We start from the raw sequence: 12,500 nt of genomic DNA, 5'->3' as shown, positions 1-12,500 counted from the left end.
CAGGTTAGAGGACACACTACTCACAGGTTAGAGGACACACTACTCACAGGTTAGAGGACACACTACTCACAGGATAGAGGACACACTACTCACAGGTTAGAGGACACACTACTCACAGGTTAGAGGACACACTACTCACAGGTTAGAGGACACACTACTCACAGGATAGAGGACACACTACTCACAGGTTAGAGGACACACTACTCACAGGTTAGAGGACACACTACTCACAGGTAAGAGGACACACTACTCACAGGTTAGAGGACACACTACTCACAGGTTAGAGGAGACACTACTCACAGGATAGAGGACACACTACTCACAGGTTAGAGGACACACTACTCACAGGTTAGAGGACACACTACTCACAGGTTAGAGGACACACTACTCACAGGATAGAGGACACACTACTCACAGGTTAGAGGACACACTACTCACAGGTTAGAGGACACACTACTCACAGGTAAGAGGACACACTACTCACAGGTTAGAGGACACACTACTCACAGGTTAGAGGAGACACTACTCACAGGATAGAGGACACACTACTCACAGGTTAGAGGACACACTACTCACAGGTTAGAGGACACACTACTCACAGGTTACACAGTTACACAGAGCCCCTGAACCCATGGACCAGGTCTTAGTATGATCTGTGAGTGTGTCTGGACAGACCATCGTGGTTGCGGTCCAGGTTGCTGAACATGACCCTGAGCTGCTCCTCGTGGGTGAGGAGGTAGCGGCTGAATTCCTCAAAGTCCAACTCCCCGTCCTGGTTGGTGTCTCCGGCGAGGATGATCTGGAGCGGGGAGTCAGAGCACAGTGGAGGGGAGGGGGTTAGTAAGACATGACTCGGTTTAAAAGTCTAAATACACCATTGAAGAACCACCATCCATTCATATGTCTTTATTTATTATTCATTATTGTGAATAACTGTGTTCCATGAGGCGGAGCGATGCCACGGTTCTGTGTGGAGGCCATCAGTCTTTACAGGTCAAAGCCTTGAGCCTTCATTAAGGGAAACATTACAGCTCCCTCCTCTGAACATAACACCCATATCACGCTTATGTGGAAATAAGAAGAACTTCAGCACAACAGAAATAGATGGAGGGAGAGAGGGAGAGGGAGAGGGAAAAAGGTTAACTTTCTCATCTTACCAGGACCTCTGGGGTTCAGTATAAATAGACGCTGTCTCCACTGCTATAATATATATAATATGGTCAGTCTATGTATGCCAGCAATACGTCAGTTAATGTCGACAAGCTATGAGACTATACTTATGAAAAAATATACTTTAAAAAAACTATATAAAAATAATACTTTTAATCACAGGGTTTGATTAGATCTTCTTTTCAAACCAGTGACAGATTGTCAGTCAAGGACGTGTCACGGCATGCTTTAACATACCCAACAAAACCAATGTAGTCTACATTAGTGCAATATTCTGTCTTTGTTGTACTTTTGTACATTGAACACTAACATGGTAATTATCCATGCATACTGGTTTAAATCTCTTGGTAGTTTGCATGAGTTCCGACCGTCTAGTCTGGATAGAGGGGTCACATGAAGCTCAAACAGTAAAGAGTGGTTCTGTTGATTTGGGGAGCTTGAACCACGCTCTCCTCCTGCGGCTCACCTTATCCACGGAGCTCCGGGACACCCCTCGCTTTGCCAGGCCAACCCGCAGCTCACGGAGATCGATCCGTCCATCCTTATTGAGGTCCAGCTGATCGAACAGTCTGGCCCAGCGCCTCCTCCTCCTCAGCTCCGGGCTCTCCTGGTTTTCCTGGTTCTCCTGGCAGCTCGCCACCAGGAGGACTCCGAGTCTCTCCATGCGACCTTATGCCGGCTGCTCAACGCTAGGACGAGGTGACGCCTGGAGGATCAGCATTATGAGGGATTGGAACATGAGCTCATAAGCAGACCGTTACCTCCGTCGATCATATCATGGTTCTTAGACCTCCACCGCCTTCTTCTGAGGAGACCTTCTGACTTCTTTCACCGACCAACGTGAACACGCAGCTTCTCGGTCCTGTTGTCAACACGCTACTGGTTCTAGTCTTCAAACGGTGTATGTGGAACGAGATGGATCCGCCTTCCGTGAAGGTAGAGAGAGGAACAGCAGGACGTCTCCTCCAGAAGTTAGAGAGAGGAACAGAAGGACGTCTCCTGAGGCAGAGAGAGGAACCGCAGGACTTCCCTCCGCCTCGGCACCTTCCTGAATCTGAAGGAACAGCATGACGCCTTTCTGAACTCCTGTAGGTGTAGAGTCTGCGTCCTGCAGTCATCACTGTTAAGCATTAACAGGCAGTCCAAGGTCATCTTGTATTACTGTTAAGAGATTAAACGAAATCACCTTTCATACTAATCTAATGCGTTTAATTAATCTTCATAAAGTGGCTATAAACATATCGTTGAATTGTGCACAAACACAAATTCTGCTTTTTGCACACCTACTTCATACTCAGGGTTTATAGTATATATCTGACATGAGGAGAAATCCAGAACTATGACACTGGTTGCATCTGCTAATTTGTGTAGGATCATTTTTAGATTAAGTTGGAACAACGTGTAATATACCGTAATAGCAAAGGCATAGGCCTATTTCTCAGTGGAAAGGGTAAAAGATCGGACAGATGTGAAATATAACAATATACAGGATCATTAAATGAGCTGTTGATTAAATATTCTTAACCCCTCCATGCATCCAGTGGGGGTTAAATTCAGAAAAATACCGGCTTCTTCTTCTTCTAAGCTTTAAGGTAAGAACTGCAGCTAATTAATGTAAAGTCAACACTCAAATTATATCATTCATATATTACTATATTTACTCCATGCAAATATACAATTACGATAAGGGCACCATGCTGTTGTTGGTTCTAGAGAAGGTTTGAATCCCTTTAGAAGACCATGCTGTTGGTTCTAGAGAAGGTTTGAATACCTTTAGAAAACCATGCTGTTGGTTCTAGAGAAGGTTTGAATCCCTTTAGAAGACCATGCTGTTGGTTCTAGAGAAGGTTTGAATCCCTTTAGAAGACCATGCTGTTGGTTCTAGTAAAGGTTTGAATCCCTTTAGAAGACCATGCTTTTGTTGGTTCTACTAAAAGGTAATGACATCGACAAACGAGCAGAGGATAATGAACACTTTAGCAGGAAATCCTCCACCTCATCCTCCTTAACTACTGCTAAGGTAAGGTTACGTGTTATTAAAGGAAAAGCCAGACATTACAGGAACACAGCTTGCAAATAAAACAGCAACGGATGACAACCACTATATTTTAATTACAAAAATTGTATAGTAGTAGGCTATTAATAAAGGTGATCAAATATATTTAATCACACTGCTCAGACTTTGATCAAAGATTAAACAAGGATCATTAGAGCTGAATTTAAGAAACGAGAATAAATCCTCCAGCCTCACTAAGGGTGAGGGATGTCACGAGGTTTGGTTCTGTTCAACGTTATCAAAGTGGACTCAGGAACATCTGGAGTTCATCAGCTGGTGGACCCCAGGGGGCCTCTGGAACATCTGGAGTTCATTGGGGTGAATCTCCAGGTGGACCTGGAGGTCCAGGGGTCTCCAGGTGGACCTGGAGGTCCAGGGGTCTCCAGGTGGACCTGGAGGTGGAGGTCCAGGGGTCTCCAGGTGGACCTGGAGGTGGAGGTCCAGGGGTCTCCAGGTGGACCTGGAGGTGGAGGTCCAGGGGTCTCCAGGTGGACCTGGAGGTCCAGGGGTCTCCAGGTGGACCTGGAGGTCCAGGGGTCTCCAGGTGGACCTGGAGGTCCAGGGATCTCCAGGTAGACCTGGAGGTCCAGGGGTCTCCAGGTGGACCTGGAGGTGGAGGTCCAGGGGTCTCCAGGTGGACCTGGAGGTCCAGGGGTCTCCAGGTAGACCTGGAGGTCCAGGGGTCTCCAGGTAGACCTGGAGGTGGAGGAGTCCTCAGGTCTTGGAGTTTCCAGCGGGCAGCTTGGGGCCTTTGGTGGCGGGCATTTTGAGGACGCTCAGCCGTTTGTGGAGCTTGGTGCTGGCATTCTGGGTCACGTCCTGCTCAATCTTATTCCTGATGGCCACCTCCAGGATCTGGAGAGAGTCACATGTTAAAGATCACATGTTACGTACACTTGGGAAACCATCGAGTCATCCCCGCTCCATTTTCTTACGTTTTTCAGCTTGTGTTGCGCCACGACCTTGGCCTTCTTAGGGGCAATGGTCCTAGCTTCAGGAATAAAGAAATAAAACGGGTTATAACACTTAATAGATGGGAGTAATAAAACACGATGCAGTAGGAGAACCGTACTTAAACGTAGGAAAACGACTTATCTAACTGCTCCATCAGTTAGCATGGACAGAGAATGATATGAATTCGTTTTGTTTTGGTTTTTAGTTATTTCTTTCTAAATTCTTTGTTTACGATTTGTGCTAATTATCACCAGAAAGGGTGTCTACTAATGTTAACTAATAAAACGTCAACAATTTAATAAGTTGTAGCAGTAGTTTTAACGCTGCACACAACATTTCACTGTTATGATGTACGATAGTTCGCTGATGGACAGACTGACAGCTGCTGAGCATCGCGAGATTTCACCACGACGATGTTTAGATGTTCTTCTGTAGAACAGTTCTCTGTTGAACACTGGGGTGAGCTTGTTTAGGGTCTAGGACCTGTTCTCCAGGCCCAGGACTCGTGACACGACCTGTTCTCCAGGTGTATGGCCCGAGACACGACCTGTTCCCCAGTTCCAGGACCCGACTCTCCCGCTCCACCTCCATACAAATAAACATCATTCCCCGTAGTGCAGCGTTGTTCCGTTCCTCCGTTCTTACCTCCCTTCCTCATCCCCTTCGGCTTGCTGTTGGGCTTCTTTGCTCCCCCCGGCTGAGATTTAAACTTCTGCTTCCCCTGCGCCATGCTTAGGACTGGTCTACCCTGGTCCTGGGAACGACCCTTAACCCGGGTGCTGGAGCGGGGCTGTGGGGCCCCCTGCTGGACGGAGGCCCTCACACCCCGGACCAGAGGGTGGGGCCCCCTGCTGGACGGTGGGGCCTCACACCCCGGACCAGAGGGTGGGGCCCCCTGCTGGACGGAGGGGCCTCACACTCAGCACAGACATCCAGCAAACTAACACAACGAATTATGTGGTGGTTTGACTTGCTTCTTTTTTAACGGAATATGAAGACTACACTTACATTACATTACATTTTGTCTTTAAGAAGGTTGTCTCATATCTAGCTGTGGTGAGTCTTGAAGATAAGAATTCTAGTGTTTGGCATTGCAATTGGTTGTACTAACTTTAACCCTAGTTTCTGCAGTGTTGGTTTTTGCTGTGTTGTTGTTGATGGTAAGGTCGTTGAGTCTAGTTTCGGTCACAAGGTGTGAACAATAGGCTTGATTGCCACCTTTGACTTAACACTATCCCCTTCTCCTCCCACACACAGGGCCGGGAACCAGCTTGACCTGATATTCACAAGGTCCTGTGGCACCTCTGCTCTCTCTGTTACCCCACTCCCCGTGTCTGACCATCACTTTGTTGCTTTTTCTCTCCCCTTAAAGTCCTCTCCCCCCTCCTCTCTAGTCCCCACATTGTCATCACCCGCCGCAACCTCAAAACTCTCTCTCCCTCTACGTTTGCCTCAACTGTTCTGTCTTCACTACCTTCTATTGAACAATTCTCTCAACTATCCACAGAGGAATCCTCTGACACCCTGCTATCCTCCCTCTCCTCCTCTTTGGACTCCCTCTGTCCCTTCCACTCCAGACCGGCGCGATCTTCACCCCCCTATAGAGCAGAGTTGCGGGCAGCTGAGAGGAAATGGAAGAGATCAGACTGTCCTAATGATCTATCTCACTATCTCTTTCTTCTCTCAGGTTTCACCTCCACAGTGTCAACAGCCAAATCTGCCTTCTACCGGACCAAAATTAACTCCTCCGCCTCAAACCCCAGGAAACTGTTTTCCTTGTTCTCTTCCCTCCTCAAACCTCCCTCCCCTCCTCCTCCTTCCTGCCTCACTGCTAATGACTTTGTTACCTACTTTACCCAGAAAGTAAAGGACATTAGCTCCTCTTTTATCACTGCCACCATCCTCCCTCCCCCCACCCCCGACTCTGTCTTTACCCAATTCATCCCTCTCACCTCAGACGAGGTCAACAGAATTATAACATCTAACCATGCCACCACCTGCCCCCTTGACACTATCCCTTCCTCCCTCCTCCAGGCTATGTCAAACGACATCCGGCCATTTCTCACCGCACTTATTAACTCTTCCCTCAGTTCTGGCATTGTTCCAATGTCTTTCAAGACTGCCAGAATAAAGCCTCTCCTCAAAAAACCAACCCTTGATACCACTGACATCCAGAATTACAGACCGGTATCTCTTCTTTCATTACTCTCTAAAACATTGGAACGTGCCGTCACTAACCAACTGTCCTCCTATCTCTCATCTAACAACCTGCTTGACCCTCACCAATCAGGCTTCAAAAAAGCACACTCCACTGAGACGGCTCTCCTCGCGGTGACTGAGTCCCTCCGTGCGGCCAGAGCCTCGTCCCTCTCATCGGTTCTCATTCTCCTTGACCTGTCTGCAGCATTTGACACTGTGAACCACCAGATCCTCCTCGCCACTCTCGCCGAACTTGGCATAGCTGAATCTGCCCTTTCCTGGATCACATCCTACCTGATGAATCGCACTTATCGGGTAACATGGAATGGCTCCTTGTCCAAACCTTGCACGCTTGATACTGGTGTCCCTCAAGGCTCTGTACTGGGGCCTCTTCCGTTCTCCCTCTATACTAGATCTCTGGGCTCTGTAATTACATCCCACGGCTTTTCCTATCACTGCTATGCTGACGACACTCAGCTATTTCTCTCTTTTCCCTCATCTGACAAAGCCCTGATTGCAACACGCATATCTGAATGTCTGGCAGAAGTCAGCACCTGGACAACTGCCCATCACCTGAGGCTTAACCTCAACAAGACTGAGCTCCTCCTAATACCAGGTAAAGATTGCCCACACATGGACTTACTCGTCACTGTTGAGAACATCACTGTATCTCCTTCTCCAACTGCCAAAAACCTTGGTGTAGTGTTGGACATCAGTTATGCTGCACCGCAAACATCACTGCGGTGGCCCGATCCTGCAGATTTGTACTTTACAACATCCGCAGGATCCGGCCCTTCCTCACAAGGGAAGCAGCTCAGCTTCTAGTCCAATCACTGGTCATCTCCCGCCTCGACTACTGCAACTCGCTCCTGGCTGGACTCCCTGCCTCTGCGATTAAACCCTTGCAGCGCATCCAGAATGCGGCAGCGCGCCTCGTGCTCAACCTACCAAAGTTCTCACATGTAACCCCCCTCTTCCGAGACCTCCACTGGCTCCCTGTAATAGCTCGCATCAGATTCAAGATGATGGTACTGCCCCTGCCTACCTCCAAGCATTAGTAAAGCCACACACCCCAGCTCGATCCCTCCGCTCAACTACCTCAGCTGGACGTCTGGTACCGCCTTCGCTAAGAGCAAGAAAAGGTCGATCAGCGAAGTCACAACTTTTCTCTGTTTTGGGACCTCAGTGGTGGAACGAGCTCCCTACCGATGTCAGGATCGCAGAGTCGCTCATCAGCTTCCGCAAAAGACTCAAAACTCACCTGTTCAGAGTTCACCTCGACTCTGCATAGAAACCAATGCACAGCCACCATTGAATGTTGTACGTCCTGGCACTTGCACATTGCACTTATTCAAGGTACTTAATTGTGTAGCATCTACAGTAGCTGCTATCGTTGCTTTACACGGGGAATGGGTTAGCCTAGCGATTGTAATACTTGCACTTGGTTCTATGAACATCTTTACTGTACCGACAGCGATATATTGTTTCACTTCTTATGACAAATGTACTTATTGTAACAAATGCACTTATTGTAAGTCGCTTCGGATAAAAGCGTCTGCTAAATGCCCTAAATGTGAATGTAAATGCAAATGTACACTTTAAAGCACTAAGGTTTATAGAAAGATGACCTTGTGTTCTGATGACTAAACCAAGATAATAATCAGAGAAACAGACTGGATGAAACCAACCAGGAGATGGGAGACCATGGTGCCCTTTGACCCCTGGGGGGGTCAGAGGTGAGAGGTGGATAGTAAAGTGAAGGAGAGCCCAGCAGTGGCTGATGACAGCTTTATTACTAGGAACTAAACGCTTTGTGAATACACAAATGAGAATAAACAAGACATGATTGACACTTTTACATCGACCAATGAGAGGGTCTGCGGACACAGAGTTGCTACATGTTCCCCCCCCAGTCCCCACAGGATAACACTGAATACAAAAGGAAAGAACACAATATGCAGGTGGCATTTACATGAGCCAGCAGTGACAGAACGGGAGGTCAAAGGTTAAAGGTCAAGGGGAAAGTTTGGTGCGGAAAAAGCTGTGGAAAGCCTTTGACATTAATTCATAATTGCCTGTCGACACAGGGCATTCTTCTTGTAAGTTTCTTTCAACAATCATTGCCCTTTAAAACATGATGTCCCTGGTGTTAGCATGCTAGCTCCCAGACAGACGGACCGCAGCAGCCCTGATGCTGTGGTCTGTGTTAACCTGCTGGTGGAGTGGGCGTGTAAGGCAGTGACAGCGGGCCCCTGGGTACGGGGCCGGTGACGGTGGGCCCCTGGGTACGGGGCCGGTGACGGTGGGCCCCTGGGTACGGGGCTGGTGACGGTGGGCCCCTGGGTACGGGGCTGGTGACGGCGGGCCCCTGGGTACGGGGCTGGTGACGGCGGGCCCCTGGGTACGGGGCCGGTGACGGCGGGCCCCTGGGTACGGGGCCGGTGACGGCGGGCCCCTGGGTACGGGGCCGGTGACGGCGGGCCCCTGGGTACGGGGCTGGTGACAGCGGGCCCCTGGGTACGGGGCTGGTGACAGCGGGCCCCTGGGTACGGGGCCGGTGACGGTGGGCCCCTGGGTACGGGGCTGGTGACAGCGGGCCCCTGGGTAGGGGGCTGGTGACAGCGGGCCCCTGGGTACGGGGCCAGTGACGGTGGGCCCCTGGGTACGGGGCCGGTGACGGTGGGCCCCTGGGTACGGGGCCGGTGACGGTGGGCCCCTGGGTACGGGGCCGGTGACGGTGGGCCCCTGGGTACGGGGCCGGTGACGGTGGGCCCCTGGGTACGGGGCCAGTGACGGTGGGCCCCTGGGTACGGGGCCAGTGACGGTGGGTCCCTGTGTACGGGGCCGGTGACATTCATGGAGGGGATCAGAGATCTGGTGCCCCTCACCATGTTCTGTTTAGACAGGAAGTCGTTCTTTCGACCCGCGTTCTGATCCCAGTTGGAGACGTAGAACCGAGACAGAGATTCTCTTCTGAGAGATGAACACACGGCCACTGGTTTAAAACACTAGACCAGTGGGTAGGATAGGCTCCCACTACAATGAGCCTTCTGGATTAAAGATGAAGACCAATCCTAGAGTCAAACCTGCGCTAAATGAAGCTCCAAAGAAATAAACCGCCAGGGTTAGCTTCATGACTGCCTTATTAAATAAAAGAGATGAATAGAAAAAAATATAAAACATTGCAACTAATTAACAAAGATCAGACTAATTACAAAAGTTGAATCGGTAGAAACAGAAATACAGGAGCTGACAACATTTTAGCTGTGAGGAGGAGCAGCTCTAAGGAACCGTACCCAGTGTTCTCATGGCCCCCCCTCCAGGGGATGGTGAGAACAGAGAGCGATGAGGACAGACATGAAGAGAACATGGAGACGTGTTCCTCAAAGACTCACTACACGAGGACATGTTCCTCATGTTCCCCACAGCCTCACTACATGAGGACATGTTCCTCATGTTCCCCACAGCCTCACTACACGAGGGCATGTTCCTCATGTTCCCCACAACCTCACTACACGAGGGCATGTTCCTCATGTTCCCCAAAGCCTCACTACATGAGGACATGTTCCTCATGTTCCCCACTGCCTCACTACACGAGGACATGTTCCTCATGTTCCTCACAGCCTCACTACATGAGGACATGTTCCTCATGTTCCCCACTACACGAGGACATGTTCCTCATGTTCCTCACAGCCTCACTACATGAGGACATGTTCCTCATGTTCCCCACTACATGAGGACATGTTCCTCATGTTCCCCACTGCCTCACTACACGAGGACATGTTCCTCATGTTCCTCATGTTCCCCACAGCCTCACTACATGAGGACATGTTCCTCATGTTCCCCACTGCCTCACTACATGAGGACATGTTCCTCATGTTCCCCACTGCCTCACTACATATCCTCACAAAGTTAAAGTGGTGGCAATGTGTGTGCGTTTGTGTGTGTGCATGTTTTTTTTTTTTAATTATAATCATCACATTACACTATTTATCTATTAAAAGGGAATATGGCCCTTAAATTAGCTCAGATTATAATTCAAAAAGTTTCTAAATAGAGAAAAACAAAAATTCAATGTTAATATAACATTCTGCGGTTTGGGGTGAATTTAGATCCAACCAGATATGTGGTCGGACTGACTGCTGCCTTTAAACACAATGGCTTAGTTTGTATGAACTATATACAGACTAAGGAGCTTCTATATTTACAGGTTGGTAGCAGCAGTTAGGCGGCGGGTCGGATCCGAATCTGGGTTGATCTCCCCTGGCCCAAGAGGAGATGGGTGGAAGAGAGGAGGCTGGCGCTGACAGAATGGGTGTGATGGAGATCTGGAGTCGACAGACCGACGGGACGAGAGACGACATCAACAGAGATGAGAAGGAAATCAGGCCGAAAAAAGGAACACAAATTTAATGATGGACTTGTGTGTCTGCTGAAATCCCTGCAGCGTGTGTGTGTGTGTGTGGTGTGTGATTGATGCGTGTGAGAAAACTTTGTGCACGGACATGACACACTGAGTTTTTTTGTTATTTTTTTGTTTTCTTCTAAACCAGTGTAATGAATTATATCTCACCCCAACCATAGCGGTGTGTGAGTGTGAGTGTGTGTGAGTGTGTACGACGACAAAGTGTCTGTTAAAGTTGGGACGATTCATTTCAGTGGCAGTTGCAGTCGTCAACCAGCAGGGGGCGGCGGTGGCTCTAGAGCGCGGTGAGGCGGCCGGTGAGCGCAGCCTGCAGCTCGGAGGGGAGGAACACGCCCAGCTCCGTGATGATGCCTCCGGTGATGAGCTGGTGGGGAGTGACGTCAAACGAGGGGTTCCACACCTCGATACCTGCAGCCAATAGCAGCGGAGCACGCATGAGACAAGGTGCCTTTACCGTCGCATGCAAAGGGTACACACACACACACACACACACACACACACACACACACACACACACACACACACACACACACACTAACTTTGTACACACACTAAGTATTATATATATTTATTACTTTATAGTATATTTAGCTTCATATATTTCAGTTGGGACTAACATTTCTAATCTTTCTAAGGTATTGTGCCCTAAACAGCTGGAGGAGTCGGGGATCGAACTAGCAACCTTCCGGTTACAACTAATCACCACCAAATCAGCTCTCCATACCCAGTTGGGATCCACTCAGCTGGGATCCATCCCTACTCTGACACTAACTACAGCCTCCCTACACTGACACTAACTACAGCCTCCCTACACTGACACTAACTACAGCCTCTCTACACCGGCACTAACTACAGCCTCCCTATACCGACACTAACTACAGCCTCCCTACACGACACTAACTACAGCCTCCCTACACTAACTACAGCCTCCCTACACGACACTAACTACAGCCTCCCTACACTGACACTAACTACAGCCTCCCTACACCGACACTAACTACAGCCTCCCTACACTGACACTAACTACATCCTCCCTACACCGACACTAACTACAGCCTCCCTACACTAACTACAGCCTCCCTACACCAACACTAACTACAGCCTCCCTACACGACACTAACTACAGCCTCCCTACACTGACACTAACTACAGCCTCCCTACACCGACACTAACTACAGCCTCCCTACACTGACACTAACTACAGCCTCCCTACACCGACACTAACTACAGCCTCCCTACACTGACACTAACTACAGCCTCCCTACACCGACACTAACTACAGCCTCCCTACACGACACTAACTACAGCCTCCCTACACTGACACTAACTACAGCCTCCCTACACTAACTACAGCCTCCCTACACTAACTACAGCCTCCCTACTAACACTGACACTAACTACAGCCTCCCTACACTGACACTAACTACAGCCTCCCTACTAACACTGACACTAACTACAGCCTCCCTACACTGACACTAACTACAGCCTCCCTACACTGACACTAACTACAGCCTCCTTACACTGACACCAACTACAGCCTCCCTACACTGACACTAACTACAGCCTCCCTACTAACACTGACACTAACTACAGCCTCCCTTCACTAACACTAACTACAGCCTCCCTACACTGACACTAACTACAGCCTCCCTACACTGACATTAACTACAGCCTCCCTACACCGACACTAACTAC

At 49.3% G+C, this 12,500-nt stretch overlaps 4 protein-coding genes across 4 annotated transcripts in view; all 4 read right to left on the bottom strand.

The window, feature by feature from the left end:
* LOC307092018 (mitochondrial adenyl nucleotide antiporter SLC25A23-like) overlaps nucleotides 1-2,090 on the bottom strand; it is a 5,397-nt gene extending 3,307 nt beyond the window's left edge. The window contains exons 1-2 of the mRNA XM_079758877.1: nucleotides 1,637-2,090; nucleotides 676-799 (exon numbers count right to left, since the gene is read on the bottom strand). Coding sequence (XP_079615003.1) covers nucleotides 676-799; nucleotides 1,637-1,834 — 322 coding nt within the window. The 5' untranslated portion in view covers nucleotides 1,835-2,090. The remainder of the gene's footprint in view (nucleotides 1-675; nucleotides 800-1,636) is intronic.
* A 1,172-nt stretch (nucleotides 2,091-3,262) lies between these two features.
* Nucleotides 3,263-4,951, bottom strand: cUnh19orf53 (chromosome Un C19orf53 homolog). Its single transcript, XM_079730490.1, has 3 exons — nucleotides 4,826-4,951; nucleotides 4,162-4,217; nucleotides 3,263-4,081 (listed from the first exon to the last, which is right to left on the bottom strand). Exons 1-3 carry the CDS (start codon nucleotides 4,908-4,910, stop codon nucleotides 3,941-3,943), a joined length of 282 nt encoding a protein of 93 aa, XP_079586616.1. The 5' UTR covers nucleotides 4,911-4,951; the 3' UTR covers nucleotides 3,263-3,940.
* Nucleotides 4,952-8,235: 3,284 nt separating this feature from the next.
* LOC307071662 (uncharacterized protein) lies at nucleotides 8,236-10,707 on the bottom strand. The gene is made up of 2 exons (XM_079730715.1): nucleotides 10,588-10,707; nucleotides 8,236-9,352 (listed from the first exon to the last, which is right to left on the bottom strand). Exon 2 carries the CDS (start codon nucleotides 9,268-9,270, stop codon nucleotides 8,497-8,499), a length of 774 nt encoding a protein of 257 aa, XP_079586841.1. The 5' UTR covers nucleotides 9,271-9,352; nucleotides 10,588-10,707; the 3' UTR covers nucleotides 8,236-8,496.
* Nucleotides 10,708-10,768: 61 nt separating this feature from the next.
* mri1 (methylthioribose-1-phosphate isomerase 1) overlaps nucleotides 10,769-12,500 on the bottom strand; it is a 7,491-nt gene continuing 5,759 nt past the window's right edge. The window contains exon 6 of the mRNA XM_079730714.1: nucleotides 10,769-11,213. Coding sequence (XP_079586840.1) covers nucleotides 11,080-11,213 — 134 coding nt within the window. The 3' untranslated portion in view covers nucleotides 10,769-11,079. The remainder of the gene's footprint in view (nucleotides 11,214-12,500) is intronic.

The sequence above is a fragment of the Pollachius pollachius genome (assembly GCF_949987615.1).
Source record: "Pollachius pollachius genome assembly, chromosome: 2".
Classification (NCBI taxonomy): domain Eukaryota; kingdom Metazoa; phylum Chordata; class Actinopteri; order Gadiformes; family Gadidae; genus Pollachius; species Pollachius pollachius.
Note: the sequence above shows the minus strand (reverse complement) of the source record. Positions and strands in the feature narration are given on the sequence as shown.

Excerpts from the sequence above, each read along its gene's own strand:
- cUnh19orf53 (XM_079730490.1), bottom strand. The coding sequence starts at position 4,910 with ATGGCGCAGGGGAAGCAGAAGTTTAAATCTCAGCCGGGGGGAGCAAAG. Across the intron at positions 4,218-4,825 it reads GAAGGGGATGAGGAAGGGAG|CTAGGACCATTGCCCCTAAG; the intron begins GTAAGAACGGAG and ends TTATTCCTGAAG. Across the intron at positions 4,082-4,161 it reads CGCAACACAAGCTGAAAAAC|ATCCTGGAGGTGGCCATCAG; the intron begins GTAAGAAAATGG and ends GACTCTCTCCAG.
- LOC307071662 (XM_079730715.1), bottom strand. The coding sequence starts at position 9,270 with ATGGTGAGGGGCACCAGATCTCTGATCCCCTCCATGAATGTCACCGGC.